The sequence below is a fragment of the Carlito syrichta genome, unplaced genomic scaffold, assembly GCF_000164805.1.
Source record: "Carlito syrichta isolate Samal-C Ts95f unplaced genomic scaffold, Tarsius_syrichta-2.0.1 Scaffold135639, whole genome shotgun sequence".
Lineage (NCBI taxonomy): Eukaryota > Metazoa > Chordata > Mammalia > Primates > Tarsiidae > Carlito > Carlito syrichta.
In genome coordinates, this window is record NW_007079735.1 from 41,716 (window position 1) to 65,463 (window position 23,748).

The window sequence follows — 23,748 nt, forward strand, 5'->3', positions numbered from 1 at the left end:
GACTGCCCTGGCCTGGCTGCGTTCTCAGAGCTTGGGCTGTGCCCGTGGGCGCGAAACTGCAGGTGTGCCAGCTCCTTCTGGAGGCAACTGCGTGGCCTCTGCGAACGCCGGGCCGAGCAGAGACCTGGCGGAGGCAGGGGCCGGTGGAGGATGAGTTTTCTGTGCCCCGGGGCGGGCCGGCCTGTCCAGTGTGTCCCACCCTCCCTGATTGGTGAGACACAGGCTTGGCTGTGGGAGCTTTCCTCCATACAAATGTGTGACACAGACTCCACAGCTTAAAACTCCAGCACCCCGCCACCTTCAGTCCTGGTGGTCCCCACGTTGAGGCCTTGCCTTCGGGGAGCTACTATTGAGGGTGGGTGGCCTCCTCTGGAGGCTAGAGAGAGCCTCCGTTTCCCTGTCCTGTTCAGAGTCGCCTGTGCTTCTGGTTCAGGGCCTTCCTGCATCTTTGAACCCCTTCCCACCCCCGAATCCTGTTTCCTCTCACATCCTCTCTGACCCTCTCTCCTCTTGGAAGGACCCCTGGATGTCGTGGGCCCACACAGCTCACCCACACAGTGTCCTATCTTGAGGTTATTTACTCAGGCCCTGCTCCAAAGGCCCCGTGTCACGTGCAAATTTCAGCATGTCCCCCGTGCAGCTGTGCGAGAGGCAGGACCACTCAGAAGTGATGGTCCTGGGGACTTGGCCCTCGAGTGGCTGGCGCTGGTGTATGGAGTGAGTTCCTGAGGAGAGTGGGTCTGGGCCGTGAGTCTGGCTCCTCTCTCTGTGCTCCTTTTCTGCCTTCTGCATGGAATGGCGCCTCGTGAAGGCCTCGCCAGACGTGGCCCTGGACCTTGAACTTCCCAGCCTCCAGGGCTATAGAAGATACATTTCTTGTCTTGGTAAATGATCCAGTCTGTGGCACTCTGTGAAAGCAACCCCAGATGGAATAAGACACCATGAAGTAAGCTGGTCCTGGGCCCCAGAGTCAGAGCGTGGGCATCTTTGGGGCCATTATTCTGCCCACCAGAGTGGCACGAGTGACAGAGCCAGGCCTCCACTCTGGGACCAGCCCCAGCTCCCAGGCCTCTATCCACCAGGGCAGCAAGAGGGAAGAGGGGAGAGGAAAGGGGCTGTCACCACTCAGAGCAGTGGGAGAGAAGGGGAGAGCTTAGAACAGATGGCCCTTGGGAGGACTTCCTGGAAATGGACTGCAGAAGAAAGACGTTGGCACTCAGGGCCGCTGAGTTAGAGAAGTCCTGCCTAGAAAGTTTCAGTATACACACAGCCAGTCAAGAGATGTTCACTGAGCTCCCACAGAGTACCACACAGGTCGCAATCCCACCTACCAGGTCCTTCTAGTGAGGTGATTTAGCTTCCCAGGGGCGTGGGACACGACAGATTGACCCTCTCAGCCTTAGTCTTCTGGCTCCTGGAGAGCACAAGTCAGAAATCAGGGTCTTAGCAGAGTCAGCTCCTCTGGCTCCAGGGGAGACCCTTGAGTACCTCCCTGGCTTCTGGTGTTTCTTGATATGGGGTTGGGTGACCCCATTTGTGCTTCAGTCTCCACATGACCATCTTCCCTGTTTGTGACCAAGTGTCCCAGTCCTTTTTCTTAGAAAGATCCCAGTGATTGGACACCCTAAATCCAGGACGATGTCATCCCATGATCCTTAACTCTTGACATCGGCAAAGACCATATTTCCAGATAAGGTCACATTTTGAGGTTCTGGCAGATGTGAGCCTGGGAGGAATACTGTCCAACCCATGACATGAGGACAGATGGACGTATAAAAATAAGTAAGGCAATAGAGAACGTATTCATCACAGGTTGGTAACAAGTACAGCAAAAAGAGGGCTGGGAGCGCTGGCTGGAGACAGAGAGGTTACATGTTAAACAGTGTCCTCAGGGCCTCACTGGGAAGGGACACACTCAGCCTTGAAGATATCTGTCAGAGCTTCCCCAGTATTCAGCGGAATGGCCAGGAAGGCTATCTGGGAGAAGACCCTTCCTCCTCCCTTTCCAATCCGGGCATCCTTGGGCAGTCCTTACACCTGGAGTCTGTGGTGACATGTGGCTGTGGTCCAGTGCAGCTCTGATGACCGTGATGATGAGAATGATGGGATGGGCAGTTCCTCCTCGTGCAAGGACCATGTTGTGCTGACTAATTGTGTAGCCGCAAGTAGGGTGAGTGTCTGTGGGAGGAAGCAGTAGGGAGCAGCTGGGAATATGGCGCTTGGGCCTGGGGAATCAACCGAGTTCCCTGGGTGCAGGCAAGCCTGAGCATCTGAGTTATGATGCTCCCCGAAGGGACAGGGGCTTCCAACCCTGGAGAGGGACCTGGGGCCAGCCTGGGCCACAGACCCCCACCTCCTCTACCAGCTGTGGATACATCCTACTTATCTTGGAACAGAAGGCGAGGAGAGGACACAACTGGTGAAGGCTTGGCTCCCCCCCCATGGCATCCCTGACAGCTGGCCCCACTGGCCCAGGAAAAAGCTGTCTTGTCCGAAGCGAGGGCGTTTGGCTTAGTAGGGCTGACGGCCAAGGGCTTGGACCTCAACATCCAAACATACAGCTGCAGCGTCTCTTTAAGTGATGCTCTCTGACTTCCAGCAACCACCATTAAGAACATCCCTTTTAGTAAATACTCACTTTAATGGGATAGATTTTTTGGAAATGACCTTATCTCAGGAAGAATACACTTTCATAAGAATGTATTGATTGGCTTTTAAAAATCCCTCAAAGGTGCTCATTCGTCCCAGGGACCCAGTGTTTGTCCTGTTCCCAGCAACCGCTCCACAGCCACACACAGTACTCAGGTCTTCACGCGAGCCTTCCTGCCACTCCTGTTTCACTCTTGGAACGTTTTCTAACATTTGGATGCTGTTATTCTGCTCTCTGGAATGTACACCCTTTCTGATAGGCCGAGCATGGGATTCGATATGGCTCCCAGGAAGATGGGGCTTTAGTATTATTGCTACCTGCTTACTAGTAGGGAAACTAAGACCCACAGAAGCCTCACAGGGAATGTGTGGCGGAGAAGCTTTGAACTCAAACCTTCCTGATTCAAGAGGTAGCATTTCCCATGTTAATGTCCATGCCACCTGTTTTTCTGGTTTGTTTGTTTTTTTGAGTTGGAGCCTTACTTAATTTCTCAGGCTGGAGTGCAGTGGCATGCTTACAGCCATCCCAGCATTGACCTGCTGGGCTCAGCGATCCTTCCGCCTCAGCCTTCCAAGTAGCCGGAACCGCACCCAGCTGCCACCTGTTTTTAAAACATGCCTCTCCTAAATTATTTAGTTCATGCTTTGCATTTGGAATTAGAAACACCAACTTTTAGGCCACTCATCACCCACAGAAGAGCCACATGGGACAAAGGCCACAGATCCCCTTTGTATGAGTGCCACAGTCTACTGACAGGTTTTGTATGCCAAAGAGCTCAGGGTCCACAACCAGGGCTGGTGATCCGCCATGCCAGTTCACGGGCCAACCTAATAGAAATCAGTGAGACAAGCCAGGTGTGGTGGCTCACACATGTAATCCAGCACTTTGGGAGGCAGAGGAGAGAGGATTGCTTGAGCCCATGGGTTCAAGACCAGCCTGGGCAACTTGGTGAGACCTTGTCTGTGCAATAAATCAAAAATTAGCCAGGTGTGGTGGCACACACCTGTGGTTCCAGCTACTTGGAAGGCTGAGGCAGAAGGATTGCCTGAGTCCATCAGGTCAAGGCTGTGGTGGCCGTGACCATGCCACTGTACTCCAGCCTGGCGACAAGGTGAGACTCCAACTCAAAAAAAACAAAGAAATCAATGGAATGACTTATGCCGTTATCATGGAGACACAGACCAGAATTTAATTCTTCATACAATTCAGCTACCTTTTGTTGAATGCCAGCCATGGGCCAGACCCTGTACTCGGTCCTGAGGGGACAAAGGCGAGTAGGCCTTCACTAAGTTGGCCTGTTGATTGGCATGTACATGTGGGATTACTTTCAGTACACTACGAAAAGTGCTCTAATAACTGGTGCTCAAGGCATGAGGATACCCCAAAGATCCCTTTATTCTGGGAGGAGGGAGAGTTGTGATTAAAAATCCCTCCTTGCCTGACACAGTAGCTCATACTTGTAATCCCAGCAATTTGGGAGGCTGAAGTGGGAGGATCACTTGTGCCCAGGAGTTTGAGACCAGCCTGGGCAACATAGCCAGACCTTATCTCTACAAAAAAATTAAAGAATTAGTGGGGCATGGTAGTGCATGGCTATAGCTCCAGTTATTTGGGAGGTTGAGATGAAAGGATTACCTGAGCCCAGGAGGTCGAGGCTGTGCTGAGCCATGAACATGCCACTGCTCTCCAACCTGGGTGACAGAGTGAGACTTCAACTAAAAAAAAAAAATTATTTTTTTATTTATTGTAGAGACAAGTTCTCGCCAAATTGCCCAGGCTGGTCTTGAACCCGTGGGCTCAGGCAATCCTCTCACCTCAGGGTCCCTGAGTGCCCTGAGCCGTGTCTTCCTCCTGACATAGAGCAGGCATGCTGGGGTGAGTCTACCTGTGTAATGCACAGGGATATTCGACCAGCTAGTTGCCCACATCCCTGTCCCCCATTTAGTGTTTGGCTTATGCCACCCAAATTTTTGCCTAAATTCCCTGTTCCACCAGCCCATATAATAATAACAACAACAACAACAACTCATATTTATCAAGGCATTATCATAAGCTTTTTAAGCAGATGTCATCATAGTAACAACTTCATGAGGTGGAAACTGTTATTTGTGTTTCTGCAGGTGGAGCACCTGGGACAGGTTTCACATGGTGTGCTCTAGGTCACCAACTTGTAAGCAACACACTCACTTTCCTCCTTCCTTCTCGAGGTCCTAGCCAGGCTGGTCTGTTTCATCCATTCATTGCAGAGCCAATGTCTTAAGTGACCTCAGGGGCACCTGCTGTTCCTTCTGCTGGAATGCTCTTCCCATGCCTCTTGATGTGACTTCATGGTTCTCATCTTTGAACAATGAGCTGAAATGCCATCTTTCTTGTCCAGCCAATCTAAAGTAAGCTCCTTCCTATGGAATCTTTGGTGTTTGCAGAAGACATTCTTCCTTTTGAAGTTCTCTTTAGTTGGTGTTGCCAGCGTGCCTCCTGGACTATAAGCTCATTCCGGGAGGGGACTGAACAGGCTAGTGAGATGCAGTGATGTGTCCCCAGTGCCTGGTACAGTGTCTGGCATCTGGTGGGCGCTTGATAACTTGTAGAATGAATGCCAGGTGTGGTGCCAGGCCCTGGGGGTGTCAAATGGAAGATGTTGGGCCTTTCCCTGCGGTGATTCATGGTCTAGTCATAGATACAGGGGAGCGGCAATGAATGAATGTGCTGTAGACTAGGAGTGCATGAAGATGTCATGGGGACATAGAGGAGGCAGCAGCTGCTTTGCCTGGAGGCTGGAGGGTGACACTGAACTAGCCCTTGAATGAGGAATACGTTACCAGGTGTTGCAGGCCCCAGGTGTGCAGTGGGAACAGCACGTGCCTGGGGTTTGACGTGTTTGCCCTGCTGATGTTGATTGAATGCCATCTCTCTGCCAGGCACCTCTAGGGGGTAGGGAGGGTGTTTTCAGGGGCTTGCAGTCTAGGTAGATTCATCAACCCACCAGGACCTGAGGATGATTGTAGAGGAAGGCTGGAGCTAGATCACAGTGTTGGGGTAAGGGGAGATGTGTGGAGACTTGGGCTGCAGCCCAGGTCAGGAAAGTGCATGACTCAGGGAGCCTTGGGTAGGAGAGAGGGTGTCCTGGGAGATTGTAAAGCAGGCAGTGGCGTCACAGCCTGTGCTTGAGAGCAAACCTGTTGTCGCTTGGAGCTTGGAGGAACTAGAATTGGGAGGAGGAGACCCGAAAGGCTGCACGAGAGCCCAGCTGATAGTGAGGGCTGGATGCTGAGGGCGCTTGGGATTCATTGTAAGAGTGACCCAAATTAGCCAAATGCACAGGGTTTCCTAGCTTGCTCTGCCATGCGAATTATTGCTCTGTAAACAAGACCAGTCATATTTCCCAGAGTATATGGTTAGAATATCTAACCCCTCAGAACATCCCTCAACAAAAAAGCTGGAAGATGGTGCATTTTTCATTCTTGTCTTGGAAAATTACAAAGCACAGTGGCATCTTCAAGGTGCTGAAAAGTCCTGCAGCAGAAAACCTTGTTTAGTTTTATTTATTTAACTATTTAACTTAACTACAGTTACCTGAGCTTCTTGGCAATAGAACCCTGCTTGAACCCGACTTTAGCATTAATACCCAAAGCAACCCAAGGAATGTACTTGTTCCTATATAGCCATCCCTTGGGAGAACCTTTTTAGTATTATGTTGGCATCTATGATGCTGCTACCTTGGAAGCCTCTAAAATTTTTGAACAATTTGCTGTTGTCGTAAGAGATGGACACTAGTTCCAGATACCATGCTGACCGACCTCTCTTCACATCTGCTTCCCCATCTTTGTTGTTGTCTGTTTTTTTTACAAACAGAACCCACTCTATTAGCAGTGAGTTTGAGATTTGGTGGGGGAAGCCTCCCACCTTGAACACAGCCCTCCTCGGTGAGCTGGGTAGCACCTTCGCCCCCCCACCAGGCATAGGGAGGGAACCTCTGCTGCTCAGTTTCTGCATTTCTAACATGGATGTGGCAACAGTAAGACCTACTCCATGCGGGCAGTGGCAAGGTGGGACGCGGTAATTCCCAGAAGTCTTGGTGCACGGGAACTGGAAAGGCCATGGTGTGAGTGTCACCCAGTACTCATGTGATGGGACCTGACTCCCCCAGGCGACTGTGAGAGGAGGAGTTTGAGTCATGAGGGCTCCGCTCTTGTGCATGAATGAGTTCCTGCTGGAAAAGGGCTTGGGCACGAGTTGGGCTCTCTCTCCTGCACGTGCGTCTGCCCTCTCCTGCCCCTCTGCCTTCTGCCATGGGCTGGTGCTGCAAGCAGGGTCTCACCAGATGCCGGCCCCTTGGCCCAGGGCTTCTCAGGGGCCTTTCCTTTATAGATGACCCAGTCTGTGGTCCCCTATGATGGCAACACAAGACAGATTAAGAAGGGCTCAGTGGCAGTAGCTGCTGTGGAAGGCAGTGTGGGGCAGTGGGCGAGGAACTAGCCTTGAAGCCACCCTGCCTGGTTTTGTATCTCATTTCTTCTGCCGACTGACTCTGTGACCTTAAAAATGTAACCTGGAACCTTCTGTGCCTCAGTTTCCCCAAACTATGAAGCAGGGACAATTACTGTAGCTACTTTGTAGGTGTGTTGTGAATAATAAGTGACTCAAAAGCCATGTGAAAAGACATTGCCTGGCATGTCATCAGATGCTTTTGCTTTTAAAAAAAATCTAAGCTGCCTTTGCTATTAGCATAATTGTATCAGGTAGCTGGCTTTTCAGCTCTAGTGAGAAAGAGCCAGCTTTCAGCTTTCCCAGCAAGTCATTTTGGTCTTGCATTTTGGCATTCCCCTTTTAAAAACTCTGGTGCCCTTTAATATGGAGTTTAATTTGTCACAGAATCCCTGTCCTCTTCTCTTCAGTGGACTTTGGCTTCTTCGTGCCATAGACTGGCAGTTGTCGTGGAAGACCCCCAGTTCTGGAGACTGCCTGGCCCTCCCCCGGGGTCTGCACCTTCCCTGAAATGCAGATGTCTGCCCAAGATCACTTAGCAGAAGACCTTGAGCCGCTCTTGGAGCGAAACCTTCACCCAGTGCGGAGGCAGCTCTTGTTTCCTGAGAGAGAAGCAGGATTGTTTCCTTGTTAAAAGTTTTCTGATACTATATTAGGGCAGAACCTCGGGAACGTTCGCATTTACCCCACATTCGAACCACTTACCTGATACTTGGTTATCAGATTCCTTCAGGGACTGTCTGTTCTTCGGGAACAATGAGATTGGAGGATGCTGGTGAAATTCGAGTGGCAGGACGTGAAAGTCACATCTCAGAGTTTGTGTTTCAAGGTTGAGCACGCGGTGCATTTTCGAGACCCCAGCCTAAGCATCCCAAGGTCCCCCCACCCACCCACAGGCTTTCCCCCTGCCTGGAAACTTCCCTCCTTTCCAGAGACTGGCCTCCCTGTTCTGTGTTGGCATGAGAACAATTAATAATTTAAACCATGCCCATTGCAAAAAATAGCAATGCTGTATAAGTACAATACTGAAATAAGAAAAGTAAAAGTCGATCCAGCTGGGCACTGCTCCCAGGCCCCCAGCTGAGCAGAAAACAAGAGGAGGAGTGCAAATGGTGGCGGGCTTGCCTTCTGCCCTCCCAGATCACAAGTAGATCATATTGAAGTCACATTAGGGACAAATGAGTTTCACGGGCTAACCTGGAAACATAATTACTGTTGGGAACATTATTTCTATGGGGAAAATGTATTTTATATTAGAAACAAATGGTTTGCAAGTAAATATTTTTGGAGCACAATTTATAAGTCTAGGGCTGCCTGGAATGCTAACCTTAGCTGGATGTTTTGCATTCAGGGCTAATGACAGGGGACACTTAGAGCCCTTCAGCATCCCTGTCTCTGTTTCCCTCCCAAATCTTTGTTATCCTCTCTGTCCTAGAGACTCTGCCTTACCTTCTTTTTTTTCTGTTCCTGGGTCCCCAGCCCTGTTCCCTCATCCTGGCCCAGCCTCATCCTCCAACAACTACTGAGGCCCCAGGGAGCCAGCAGGAGCTCTGAATGTCCTTATCTTGGTGCCCTCTATTAAACCGTGGTCAGGATCTAAGGGAAGCCAAGATCTAAGGGAAGCTGAGTGGACAGGTTCGTGGCTCTGAAGTGAGACTTCGGCCACCTCGTGGCTGTGTGACCTTGGCATATTACTGTACTTCTCTGATCCTCTGTTTCCTCCCTCACGCTACATGAGGTTGTTGTGAGAATTAACCAGAACCCTGCCTGGCACAGAGTGATGTTCCCTCTGTCTGGTGTGTGGTGGGGGCGTTATTTGGGGATGTTATGGGCTACATGGATTTCTAAGAACTTAGGAAGCAAACCCACTGGAGGGAAATACTTTCTGAACTTCCAACAGCAAACTTGGAAGCAAGTGTCTGGAACTTCCTGATCGTGGTGTAGCCAGGTAGGTTTGTAACACATCTTTTTATCAGTTGGGGGTGAGGAGGGTGTGACTGTGCCCAGGCAAGTTCTCTTTTATAATTTGCAAATGGGTTTGTGTCTGCTTCTTGACTTTATGTTGTAAGCTTGCACTCCAACTGGAAATAAGGACTAGAAAAATAAAATACTGCCAGGCACGGTGGCTCACGCCTATAATCAGAGCACTTTTGTAGGCCAAGATGGGAGGATCTCTTGAGCCCAGGGGTTTGAGACCAGCCTGGGCTACATAGTGAGATCTCATCTCTACCAAAAATAAATTTTGAAAAAATGATAAAAAAAAAAAAATCTGGGTGTGGTGGTGCACACCTGTAGTCCCAGCAACTAGAGCCTAAGGTGGGAGAATCGCTTAAGCCTAGGAGTTTGAGGCTGTAATGAGCTGACTGTGCCCCTGCACTCCAGCCTGGGCAACACAGCAAGACTCTGTCCCAGCTACTCAGGAGGCAAAGGCAGAAGGATCACCTGAACCCAGGAGGTCAAGACTATGGTGAGCTGTGATCATGCCACTACACTCCAGCCTGGATAACAAAGTGAGACCCCGACTGAATAAGAAAAAAGAAAGAAAAAAGAAAATACTGCTTGGGAATCTTGGACTTTGGTGTGAATCCCCAGTAGTAGAGGGGGCAAAGGCAGTAGTCCAGGCAGAGAAAGCAAGCCCACTTCCCTCATGTTCTCCAGAGTGCTTGTTCCTGTCCAGATTGAGTCTCCTCCTGCGTGCGGCCTGCAGACTTGTGGTGCAGCCTCTGAGGACCAGCCTGTCTTGGAGAGCATCAGGAGGGTCACCCTCTCAAAGGCGTGGCTGGCAGGGGGATTTTAATTTGATTAGGGCAGCAGCTGAATGTTTACGCACTTGACCAGGTCTCCTGCTGGCACACAGGAGTCAGGGTGATAGCTTTCAGGAGGGAGGATTTCAAAGTAGTTGCTTGTGTTTACTAAAATACAGGAGCTGCAAGATCCACCCCCCTCCCTAGGAAACATGCGTGTGTGGGGCATGTGCTGTGTTGAAGTTCTCATCATCTGCAGTATTTGAGAAGTCATAGGATGCGGTTGCTGGGTGGCCATCTGGTTATTCATTCTTGGTGGCACAGCTTGCGTTTTCTTTATTTTTTTTTAATTACTGGTGAGAGGCAAGGAATAGGAGTTCAGAGGCTTTTGGTTTTTTTCTTTTCTTTCTTCTTCTTCTTCTTCTTTTTTTAATTAGAGACAAGGTCTCACTATGTTGCCTAGCCTGGTCTCAAGCAGTCTTCCTGCCTCAGTCTCCCAAAGTGCTGGGATTACAGGTGTGCAACCACCATGCCCAGTCAGAGGTGTTTTTTTTTTTTTTTCTTTTTTTAAAATAAACAAGGAATTTCTGTTTATTTGCTTAACATGGTTAGATTTTGTTTTTACCTTATGCAGAATAGGAAGTTAAAGTTTAATTACATGTTTTCAGAAAATAACCTGAAAAACCTTGACCCCTAATTTGCTCCCCAGATTTGAACTTTGAGCTTATGTTAAAAATAGTTAGCCGGGCTCGGTGGCTCAGCCTGTAATCCCGCACCTTTGGGAGGCTGAGGTGAGTGGATGCTGAGCCCGCGGGTTCGAGACCCGCTGGGCAGCGAGACATCATCTCTACAATAAATCAAAAATTAGCCGGGCGTGGTAGCGAGCGCCTGTAATTCCGGCTACTCGGAAGGCTGAGGCAGAAGGATCGCCGGAGCCCAGCAGGTCAAGGCTGCGGTGGCCGGGAGCGGCCACTGCACTCCAGTCTGGGCGACCAAGGGAGACTCCAACTCAAAAAAAAAATAGTTACTTATTGTTTTATAAACAAGGAATTTATGTTTAGTTGCTTAATGTGGTTAGATTTTGGTTTTAACCTTATTCAGAACAGGAAATGAGAGAGGTTCATTTTATATATTTTTTTCAAAATAACCTGAAAACCTCAACTCCTAATTTGATCCCCAGATTTAGACTTTTAGCTTATGTTAAAAATAGTCTCTTTGGCATAAGGAGGAGTCAGACATAAATCAAAACTCTAGGAAGAAAAATCACCAGCAGAAAAGACCTGTAGAGATTTCATGTTTCATCCATTCATTCAAAAATATTTATTGAAACCCTAGTATTTGCATATTGTGCTGCCAGACACAGAGGGATTTGCTAAAGAAATATTAAAGACCTTCTCCCTTCCTTTGAGGGACTTAGGGCTTGCCTGGGGAGGACTGACATAGACATATAAAACAGTTAAGCTATAATTCTAGGCAGCATGTGATTAAATACCAAAATCTGTGGTTCCGACAAGAAATGCCACAGGAGTTCAGAAAGGGAGTGATAACTCAGTGCACTACTGCTTGCTGCCTACAAATTGGCGAATTGCAGCACTATTTGTATGAAATATTTTACACTTGCTTTTTTGGCAGCCTTAGGCTTTGACTCCCAGGCAGCATTAAGAGCCTACAAAAATATTTGTATTCCAGTCTTGGTAGAACTGGGTTATTTTTTTCTTATAGGCAGAAGAAGTGCCTTCTTCCACAAACCAGAGAGGCAGGGAGTTTTTGACAGTCACGATCTATTTCAGATACATAATAAAAAACTGGCTTGGTCATCCTCTGCTTCTCAGGCCAGTGGTGCTTGTCCCTCCGTTGCAAACTCTCCCTGACATTGAGAGGCATCTTAATTTGAACTTAATGTCCGTGACGGACGAGCTGGCCGTCAAGGGTCAGATAAATTTATGGCTTTGGAGAGTTGCTGATGAAAATCCCCATGGTTATAATGCGGAGAGGGAACTGGCACCACTGTGGGGGGAGGCGAGACACAGATGTGCCCACAGGAGCTGGGTCCAGATGTCAGAAGACGGCGCACGCGCCAGTCTTGTGCTGGGGATGACGCTGAGTGAAACTCACTAACTTCCTGTTCTGTTTTTGCAATATTCAAATTAACAAAGACAGAGCCATGAGCCTCAATTCTGAAGAAGTGAGAGAGAGAGTGAGAGAAGTAAAACCTCTATGGAGCCAGATACATTATTTGGTCCAATCCAGACTTGTCCATGGGATCCCCCGGGGTCTCCCCACAGCTGAATGTGGTCACCCCTGGGTTGTTTGTCAATCTTATGATTCCTGTGTTTTCACTTTCTTTTAAACATCACTATCACTGGCTCCCTGCTCTTTCATTTTAACCTTTAGCCTTGAGGGGGACAGATGCCAAGGACATGTTGCCTTTCCTTTATCCATTCCATGGAATATCTATGGAAGTCACCACCATGTGAAGATCACATGGCACTTGGTGTTTGCTCTTCTTGAGGGGTTGGTGGGAGGCAAGGGTTCCCAAGTTTGTGTGACCTACCAAGACTGACATGTCAAGCGAACCAGTGATGTTACTTACCACTCAGCTTCTGAGCATCTGTTCATCAGGGTAGTTGGTTCTGGACATAGCTTGAACTCCTTCAGGGCGTCCTCTGAGCTAGCTGACTTGGGAAGGTGACCTTGGAAAATGTTTCGCCTTTATCTTTTGGTGTCATTGGGTGTCTGTCTAAATAAATGTTATATAGCAGATTGTGATGGAAAATCTTATCACATTTCTAGGCAGACTTTGTCCTTGAAATATTTTTATTTAATTATGCTGCAAAGCAAAAGTAGTAGCTTTTAAACAAAAGACAAGTTACACAGTGAGTTGATACTCTGAAAATGAATTGCACACTTAAAACTTATATACTATGTAAATGCCTTCCTGGGCTGTTCTTTGCCCCACGTGTCTAAGGGGGGCTCTTCATCTTAGAATCCATGCACAGATGTGCCTGGGATGTGTTTGGCAGTGTCCTCTTGCAGGATTGCTCCAGAGTCAGAGTCCAACATGTTGCTATGTTTGTTCCTTGCCCCTTGACACGATGGGAAACTGCACTGCTGTCTCTTTGCTGCTTTTCATGGTTCTAGCATCATGTTCCTATTCCCGCTCCAAATCCATTCCCACTCTCCAAAGCCTGCATTCGGTATGAATGCCAAGGGGATAGAGTCTTAACTAACGCATGTGTGGGGTTGCTGTTCTGTTGCGTTGTTTTCTAGGTGCACTTTTCAAGGAGATTGTGTACAGTTAGAGAACATAGAAAACTGGCTCGATATTTCATCTGGAGTGAAAAAGTGCCCTCAAATTCAGATCATTCGAAGCAGCAGAGACAAGGTAAGAGGAAAGACTTTAATTGTCTTCATTTTGGTGTCTCGTTTTGCACAACTGATGCTCGCATCCTTCTGGGTGTAAAGTGTCTGTTGGTGATCAAGCTAGCTCGGCTATGGCAGTCTACTTTTTTAGTAAATGCCTGTTGAGCACTGGCCAGTTGTCACCACTCCACATGGCCCTGGGGCTCCAGCAGCAGCCAGGTCACCTTGTGGGCCTGCTCTCATGGAGTTTGTCATGGAAAGCCAAAGATGACTCTCAATAGCTGAATTTGAAAAAAAGTTGGACTTTCATGTTGTAGAAATAAATACAGTTTTTAAAATAGAGGGGAAAAGGTCAGGGTCATGGTTAACAGGACTTGTAAGTATGGTTTCATTTAGGATTTTGTGTTGATTTTGTGATCCCTTAATGGATCAGGCTACCCCTAGTAGCTGTCCTGTGAACGTGGTTTCCAACAACGTTGGTAGAAGTGGGCAGTGAATATTGCACACTGGGTTCCTTGGAAGGCCAGTGGCTTTTGCTGTGACAGAAGCACATCAGCCCTGAAGGGATGACAGAGAGGAGCAAGGGGCATGTTCCCACATCTTCGTGTCTCATGCCAGACCCTTTCTGAGGGGAGATGGAACCCCTGACTCACCATCTCTGTGGTGCTGAGGGAGACATTTTCTTCCTAATTGTGGCTCTTGTGTTTGAATAATGGTGCAGTGTCCTCTGCAGCAGACAGTTGACCTGTGCTGCACTCGCTGTGTTGTCTTGGAATGCCACATTAGCAGGGAGATGGGCCACTTTCTCCTTACCTTACACTTTGCCATTTCAAATGAATAGCAAGAGCTGTACCACTTAGGATGATTTAACATTTAATAAAGGAGAGCCCGGGTATTTAGTGAGCTGTAAATTATGGAAGAAGTGAGCTTTCAAATCACAACCCATCACTATTTGGCTGTTGTCACTGTCTGTTGTCTTCCTGGGGACAAAAAACTTCCCAAACCTTCGTACAAACTCCTGCCAGCCCTGAGTCAGACTGAGAGCCGGGGGCGGGATGCTTACACATCCAAACACAGAGAGGATCAAGTTTTTACTTCTCTTATTAGTCTGAAAAATAGCCAATTTCAGCGCTAATAGAGGATGGTAGAAATTACCACGATCCAGGCCTGATGTGGCGCACGCCTATAGTCCTAGCACTTTGGGAGGCTGATGATCACTTGATCCCAGGAGTTGAAGACCAGCCTAGGCAACATAGTAAGATATCATCTCTGCAAAAAATTAGCTGGATGTGGTGGTGCACGCCTATAGTCCCAGCTAACTGGGAGGCTGAGGTGGGAGGATCACCTGAGCCCAGAAGGTCAAGGTTACAGTGAGCTATGATTGTGCCACTGCACACCAGACTGGGCATCAGGGTGAGACCCCATCTTGAATATAGCTAGGATTCTGATAGTTAAGATTATGGAAGATTCTTTTATTTGTCATTTGAAAAAATTAAGGCGAATACTTCAGTTAAATGTAGTGGAGAAAGTAGCTTGTTCATGAAATAAAAAGTGCTGCTTATTCAATTTTCATACCTATATGGGTTTACTATTACATATTAATCACCATTTGTATCTAATCTGGAGCATTTCAAAAAGTGCTTACCGCCCAAACAACCACTAGTGCTGTGTTCTCCGCCCCGAGCCTCTGTGGTTGACCCTAACCAACCAGAGACTTCCCACAGGACCATGACCTCACTCTGTAGTCTGCCATGACTCTCAAGTAAAGGAGATAAGAATTTAGTAATCTGATTAAAGCTATTTTTTGAAACTAACTTTCCACTGGTTGTTTTACTAGTGTTGATAAGATATCTGACTCTATTTCTTGATTATATTATTTCAAAATACTTCCCACCCTTGTGGCCACCTATGACTTACCTGAAAATCTCAGTCTTCCTTTGTTTATATAATACCTGACTTTGACCTATGTGGGTGGCCGTTTCATCTGTTATCTCCATTCACAGAGGATTTGCCCATTGTCCATCATATGCCTAGTAACATTTTGTAACTCTGGAGGTAGAGAAAACTCCTGATTGCTACAGAAGCTTGTTCTTGTTCACAAGAAGCTTTGTTTCTCTATACAAAACAATTAGAAAACAGCACATCCTCATACTCACTATGGGATCGGCATTAAAAAGAAATAATTAGAGCAATTCTGGTTATCCTGGAGGGATTTCTGTGAAGTTTTGTTGAATAAAACAGCAAGACACAAGGAAGTATGCATAACACGATCTTGCACTGATTGGAGAGTGTGTGTTTATGTATATACAGAGGGTGCCAAAAAATGTACACTCATTTTAAGAAAGGAACAACTATATTAGAATTGTCATATTCCATCTGTACCAATAGCAAAAGTTTAGCACAAGTCACATTGGTTACCATCATCAGTTACTTCTGATTACGGGAACTAAAACTAATACATAGAAAATACCGCTTAAAATGAGTATACATTTTTTTTTTTTAGCACTCCCCAGTATGTCTCTACATGATTATTTAAGCATGGAGAATAGGATTGACAAAGTCATATGAGGATGTAGACATGCACTTCCCTGGTGGCATGACTGATGTGGTACAGAAGGCAGAGACACAGAAAAGATAACAGAGGAGAGACTCGCGTGCACAAACGAAAGAGGATAAAGACACAAACCCAGTTTTGCATTATGTAAAATTGTATGTTTGTATGCCTATAAAGAGATTTCAGCATTCTGTAAAAATGGCTTAGACAAATAAAAACAGAAAAACATAGGAATAAAATTTTTTCTTACCCACAATATGGTTCCTCAAGGAGAAATGCTAGGAACCCTCTTTTCAAACCAGCACTGAGTTAAGGAACTCCATCATAACTGACAGTGTCCACGTGGTTCTTAAAGTTCTATCCAGGGCAGTAATACAAGAAACAAGTAACAAGAATAATTATTGGGGTGAAATCTACAAAAATTCCATCATTTGCTAACGTTAAGTGGTTGCATATCTGTAAGATCTAAATATATTAGCTTTAAAATTATTCAAATGAGTAAAAGTTAAATAAAGTGCTGGACATTCGACAAATAGTCAAATATCAATAACTTACTATATGTCAGGTAAAACAGACTTTTAACTTCAATTTAAAAATGGTGCTATTCATAAAAACAACAGAAATACTCAGACATAATCTTAAAAAGCAAAGTATATAGCCTATATTTTAAAAGCATTTTTATTAGGAGATACGTGTTGGAGACAGCTACCAAAAAATGTGATTTTTGACTTTGAACATCTTAGCTTAAGCTGTTCTTTCTAATAGTAATTAGATAACAGACCAGTGGTGTATTAAAGCTATTTATAATCCATCATAGTGAAAACTTATCAATTAAAAACATAAGCATAAATAAAAGTAAAAACAAAAAACATACAAGGTATTTTCTTAGAAGCTTTGGAAAACATTTTGAATATATTCAGGAACAAGCTGCCTTTCTTGGTGGGAAGAGATCGTACAAGCATCACTTCTTCCTCAGACTGTTTTTCTAGGTTTTGTGGTATTCCACTGAAGTTTGAATATGTATTTTCTCTTACATTAATATAAAATTCATCTGGGGTAGCATGAACTGATCAATAATAGTCAAAATATATTTTGAAAAAAAGTTTATTTTAGGCAAGACCACTCCATGAGATTGTAAACATAGATAGGTTATTAATAGGCAGATAATAATTAATAGATATATGATTAATCGATAGATATAGAGATATCAGCAATGATTCAATCCACGATTCTGGCTTAAAAATAGGAATACTGATCCATAGAATATGTTAAAAAGCTCAGAAATAGATGCAAACATTTTAAAGATCAGACATCATAATATAAGAGTAAGCAAAAGAATGATTTCATAAAAGTATTGAGATAACTGGCTTGTACTGTGGAAACATAACTTAATTCATATTTTACGTTAAATATAAAAATTTAGACTAAGAAATTTATATAAAAAGCGAACTTAAAGGAACTAACAGAAAATGGAATTGAACATATGATAATTTGAAAGTATGATTATTTTCCTACCTCTGAAGCAATATAGCATGTAATAATAAAAGGAAAATATTCATATACATTATTTCCTTTTCTAAAACACCTATACAACAAAAAATAAGAGATAATTGAAGCACACACTTCAGGAAAATATTTGCCACAAACGAAATATTAATTATAAGATAATAAAGCTAAGAAAAATTCAAAAGACACCAAAGAGTAAGTGGGCCAAAGAATACATTCCCACAAGAGGAGATTCAGAAAATAGATACAAATATGGAAATATGTTCAACCTCAGTAGTTTTCAAATAAATACAAATTAAAGTGATAATAAGCTATGCTAGCACCCAGTGTTGGTGATGCCAATTAGCACAACCTTTTTGGAAAGCAATTTGGCAGCGTGTTTCAAAAGTCATAAATATATTCATTCTGTTTGAAACACTAATTTCAGGCTTAGAATCCTGAGGAAGTAACTTGAAAGAAGAAAAACCCTAAGCATGAAGATGCTATTGCGGTAGCAGTTATAGAATTAGAAACCTGGAAGTCATCAGACTGTTCAGCATTAAGGAGAGTGGCTAAGTAAAATATGTTATGTTGGCCAGGCACAGTGGCTCTCACCTGTAATCTCAGCATTTGGAGGGGCCGAGGTGGGAGGATCGCTTGAGGCCAAGAGCTCAAGACCAGCCTGGGCAACATAGCAAGACCCTGTCTTTACAAAAACAAAAAAAGAGCCAGGCATGATAGCATCTATCGTCCCAGCTCTTGGGAGGCTGAGGTAGGATGATCACTTGAACCCAGGAGGCTGAGGCTGTAGTGAGCTATGACTGTACCACTGTACTTCAGCGTGGGTGACAGAGCCAGACCCTGTCTCTAAAAAAATAAATACAGTATGGTCTGCCGACCTGATGGAATGTCATGCAGCAAGGAGCTCTTTGGCCCCATGGCGATTGCTTGCTGATTGACCCTCAGTGCCTCTGCATCCCATGAGAACCTTTGTGTTTGCACTTCCTCTTAATCCAGTTCGATTCAAGAAAGAGCCATCAACCTGGCAAGGATTCCCACACAGGGTTTATTAAGCCAAAGCTTCAGCTTTTTAACGATGCTCACCTGGAGCCCAAAGTCACACGAAAGCACCTTCCACTCACAGGCTACTCGCGCCTCTGTTGCACCTGAGGCCACATGCTGGCTCCTTTTTTTTAGATCAACTTCAATCCGCTTCTGTCTCACTGTTTTCCAGAACCTGCCCTCACTATGACACTAGTGACTAGTGACCTCTGTGCAGTCATTTGGCAGACAGGATAAAGTGCTCATCTTACCTGGTGGCTGGTGGCATTCCTGACCCCTTCTGTTGCCAGCAATGACGCCCTCACCACTCCTTTCTGGCCACACCTCAGCCTTCCCTGCAGACTCCTGCTCTCCCTGACTCTAACTGTTGCAGTTGTTTGGGGCCTAGTTTGGGGTCCTTCTCTCTTCCCTGTACTTTGTCTGTAGACAACCTTTTCCACTTTTGTGGCTTTGTAAGTCATCCCCATGTCCATGTCTCCCTTCTCTCCAATCTAGATGGCTCCTCTGAGCTCCAGGCTCACATCCAAGTTGACATATCTGTCCTCTCAAGTATCACAGAAGTCTTGAACTAAATATGACCAGAAATGAAATCTTGACTCTTCCACCCAAAGTCCACCCCTCCTTCCATGTGTGCATCTCAGATGTGGTACCCATGGTACCTCCATCCACCCGTTTGCTCATCCTCCATCTCCACATCTGCCACTTCCAGTCCTGCCCATGCTACCTCTAAGGGCACATTGACTCTGTTCGAGTCTCCATTTCCACTGGACTGTCTGGCTCAGCCTTCAGTCACCTCTTGATGATCTCTTGATGCTGTGTGGCCCTCCTCCAATTTACTGTAGTAGGATGTTCTGTACTTCTACGAGTCTGTAAGCTCTTGGAGGCAGGGACCAGGTTTGGTTCACTGGTGTATTCAGTACGTTGTGTTGCACTCAGCATATGTCAGGAACTTGATAAATATTATGGAATAAACAAATGGAATGATTACAGTTATGTAAAAACAATGTAGGTAAGAACTAGAAGGAAATGTGGAACATTTTGAAGAATTGATGAAGATGAAATTTTTTAAAACTTTCTGATACTTTCATTTAATCTTTGAGCAATGAATTTCATGTAAGCCACATTTGAATACAAGATAATGCATGGCCATGTGCTGAGGTGTGGAGCAGGTATGAAACCGGGTTGGAGACGTGGAAGCCAGTTGTTGGGGACCAGCTGAGGGGGATGGTCTGGGGTTCATGCCTATGCTCAGGTCCCCTAGAGATGGTTGGACTTTACTCCAGATGAAGTGGACTGAAAGAACTTGCTTCTTTCAGGCAGCATGCACCTGTGACTCAGAAACAGAATTTCTTGACAATGGGAAGAGGGAGTGACCCCCCAGGACTAGCACAGACTTAGCAGGGCAGCAGGAAACCACAGAGGCTCAGGCAGCAGTACAGAAGGTCTGGTGGAAGGTTGGAGTGTAGTCGAGGACAGACACCTGCCAGGGTGTCTCGACTGTGGCTCCTTGGAGGGGGTGTCATTCAAGGCCCCTGCCTTGCCTTCCCACCAGAGCTCCTCTTGAAGCTGATGCCAGAGGAGCCCACCGTGGGCACATTCATTCCTTTAATTTTCCTCCTGAACAGGAAACCCGGTTGTCTGTTCCTTTGGATAAATTTTTTTAGGAAGAAGTCACTTTGGGGAAATTTCAAGATTTTCTTTTTGTGTTCCTAGTGTACACACACATGCATGCATGTGTACACGCACACGTATCCTGTACACAAACACACACACACACACAATAGTCCCTCCTCCCAAAGCTGAGTATATGTTTGACCACAAACAAAACCGTGGCTAGTTTTTAAAGTAGGCCACCTCCTCTAACTATTGTCTAAAGTGTCCTTAGTGATAAGGAATAGTTGACAAAGGTATCTTAAACCTGGGAGACCAAGGCACACCCTCCCAAGGAAACTCTGGATCAAAGAAAAACAAATGAAAAAGAGTCATGTATTTGAATGGGAACACTTAGTATCATAGGGATATCAATTTTTCTGACATTAAGGCATGTATTTAATACAATTTCAGTGAGACTCACAGTCCCCTCAGGCCCTTTGGATACAATGACCTTAAAGTTCATGTGGCTGAATAATGTCTAGGAAATGCTAAGAAAATTATGAACATAAAGATAAATAAGGAGAGATTCGCTTTATCAGATGCTAAATATGTTTAAAATTACAGTAGTAAAAAGTCGGTGACATTGCACTAGAAGGAGATCAATAGATTACTGGAACAAAGCAGAATTCAGAAATAGATTCCAGATATATGGTAATTTAATATAGGACAAAATGGCATTTCAGTTCAGTGAGGAAAGATTTGTTTTTTGTTTAATAAATGGTTGTGACATAACTGATTAACCATCTGGATAAAAATAAAGTTAGACCTTTATCTCACATTATATATAAAAATAAATTCTGGATGTATTACAGATATACATTTTAAAATAAAACAATAAAGACGTTGGAACAATTTAGTGTTAGACTATAAGCTAGAGTTTGGGACCCACATTATAGCCAAGACAAGAAACTCTGTATTTGATGACATAAAAACACATTGTGCAAGGCTAAAAGATGCCACAAACAGAAGTTACAAGGCAAACAGTAGATTAGGAGGAAATATGTGTCAGAGGATGGCAGATAAGGATTAATATCCACACTATGCAGAGAGCTCTTAACAAGCCGATAAGAAGAACACGCACAAAGCAGAAAAGTGGTCAAAGAATGGGAATATGCAGTTTACCAAAGAGCAAAGCAAACAGTCAGTGCACATCTGTGTCTATGTCAGCTCTTCTGGGAATTCCTCCCTCCCTGGTGGTTGGGAGGGTGAGCTCACGTGGGGCCCCAAGATGGTCTGGTGGGGCAGGCCATACAGAAACCCCCATTTCCTACCTGTGTCTCCTCCCCTGTGCAGACTACAGTGACCCTGTGGGGAGGCGTCCCTCCGAGATACTCACAGTGCACAGTGAGGAACGTGGACACCCACAGGGACCTCTGCCGGGGTCGGAGTCCTCCGAACCAGACCTGCGCCTGTAATATCCCGACCAGAGCAAGCCACAGAGGTATGTGAGCTCCTCTGGTCTCTTGGCATAAAGTCAGCTAAGCAAGAGAAACTTTGGGTTCACGTGACCCGAGGAAGCACGCTGGAGAACAGGGATTCTGTCTGGCTCCCCAGGATAGATAGACAGGGATTCTGTCTGGCTCCTGCTTGTCCCTTTGGACCTGCTCACCTCTGCTCTACCTCATTCCTTGACCCCAGGACCCCACTAGTAGAGGTGACTGGACAGTGACAGAGGAGTAAGTTGGGTAGGAGGGTGACACTAGACATCAGACTGACTACCCACGGGCCTCAGTCATGCAGAGATTGGAAGCGTAGGGTGTGACCAAGGGTGAGAAGCTGCCCAGCCAGTGTTCTCACAGCTGGAGCTCATTGCATTCGTTTGTCCACACCGGAGTGTTTGTGGAGCACCCCCCATGTAGGCACCAGGCCAGGTGCCAGGGATACAGGGGCCACCCATGGCAGCTATAGTGAGTGGAGTGGAGAGACGTGGGCAGCTCACTGTGCCAGCTGGACCCAGGGTGGGGAAGGAGTGCTTCCCAGAGGAAGTGACTCCTATACAAACCTGGAGTGGAGTTGAGCCAGCCAATGAGGAGGAGAAGAGCATTCCAGGTATGGACTGCTTGTGTGTGGTCCGGAGAGAAGAGGCATTGCTGGAAGGCCTGGAAGGGGTTTCAATGTCTGAGCAAATGGAGCAGGGGTGGAGAGAGGGAGAAAAAACCAGAGAAGGCAGCAGGAACCACAGAGGGCCTTGGGAGCCACGAACCCGGGGAGCTGTGACGAGCCCTGAAAGACTCCAGCCAGTGCCGGTGCGGGCAGAGGCCCGCAGTGCCTTGTCTGTCTCCGACTGTCATTCGGAGCCCAAGGGAGCTTGGACTCGCGACGACATAGTCACTGGGTGCTTAGGGTAGCACATTGTACCACGTAGCCATTCACAGTCATGAATCTCCAACTCAAAAAACATAAAAATTAGCTGACACATTGGTACCCACCTGTCGTCCCAGCTACTCAGGAGACTGAGGTGGGAGGATTGCTCGAGCCCAGGAGGTTGGGGCTGCAGTGAGCTATCATGGCACCCCTGCATTCCAGCCTGGGCAACAGAGTGAGAAACTGTCTCTAAAAACACACACATACACACACACATTTATACACATTTATATATGTGGAAAAAGATATTAATCTCGTCTTTTATTCTGGTCCTTGAACAGAATAGAACTTGGTAATTTTGCTCTGGGCTGTGGACCCCACAACACTGGCTCTGCATGACCATCCTGTTGGGAGCATTGCAATCTAGAGCTACACCCAAAGCCTGCTTAATCAGAGGTCTAAGCGCTGACCCTGGCATCTGTATTGCTATAAACTTCTCAAGTGATCCTGATAGACAGCTGGGCTTGGGACCATGCCGTGGGCAGAGTATACATGTTTAAGGAGATACAGGATGTTACATTTCTCAAGCGTTGGTTGAGCAGACTCTTGGATTCTTCTCATTTCTTCTGTTGGGGTTTTCCAGCCAATGGGGAGGCCTTCAACAGTAAGTAAGGAAGCCTTCATCATAGCTTTGGCAACAGTGGACTCCAGGAAGACTGTGGCTCCCTGCCCATGGGAGCCACACTCTGGGGTTTGTGAGGCAAGCGTCTAGTGTGGCTTTTTCTTGCAAGTATGCACACATTCGTGTTCTAGGCTCTTCTTGCTCAGTGACTTGTTTTATTCTTACGCCTTGGCCAATTACAAGCTGAGATAGTGATCCCAGGGAGAGTATGAGATGTAAATGAGCTGTAAAATGGCTTTTTCCTAGTGATTATCCACGGGAAGCTTGGAATGTGAGGTGGCTTAGGCTGTTTGGAGGCTTGTGCCTGCACCCTGACTGCCTGGCCGCAGGGTCCATAGGGAAGGCACCACATACCGATGGAAATGTTAGAAACAGCTGGCATGCCTGCCCGCTCTGCAGAGGAGACAGAAATATTTATTTTTTGCATTTCCAGCTATGCTTGATGGTAGCAGGAATTGCTGTAAATGACTTTTCTCCCCTTCCTCCAGATGCCTTAGTTGTCAATGTGACGTTCTCCTTCGGTTCCTGGAATTTTTCAGACAGACTCAACTTTACCGACTGCTCATCATTAAGAGAGTAAGATTTTATTTGAAATTTGCATATTCTCTTGTTGATCTCAATTTATTTATTTGTTGGGCTCCTCAATTTCCTAAAGAACTCTTTTGGGGCATCGAACTTTCCAGAGTGCCTTTTGGGGCATAGCCTAGTGGGAGGCAGGAAGGCCACTGTGCTGGCTGTGTTTTTCCAAGACCCAGAGGCAGCCTTG

General features: G+C 46.1%; 1 protein-coding gene across 1 annotated transcript in view; it reads left to right on the top strand.

Moving 5' to 3' along the window:
- The window catches only part of PLXNC1 (plexin C1), a 137,441-nt gene that overhangs the window by 33,312 nt on the left and 80,381 nt on the right, over positions 1-23,748 (top strand). Inside the window, exons 5-7 of the mRNA XM_021708253.1 lie at positions 13,150-13,264; positions 21,290-21,437; positions 23,471-23,558. Coding sequence (XP_021563928.1) covers positions 13,150-13,264; positions 21,290-21,437; positions 23,471-23,558 — 351 coding nt within the window. The remainder of the gene's footprint in view (positions 1-13,149; positions 13,265-21,289; positions 21,438-23,470; positions 23,559-23,748) is intronic.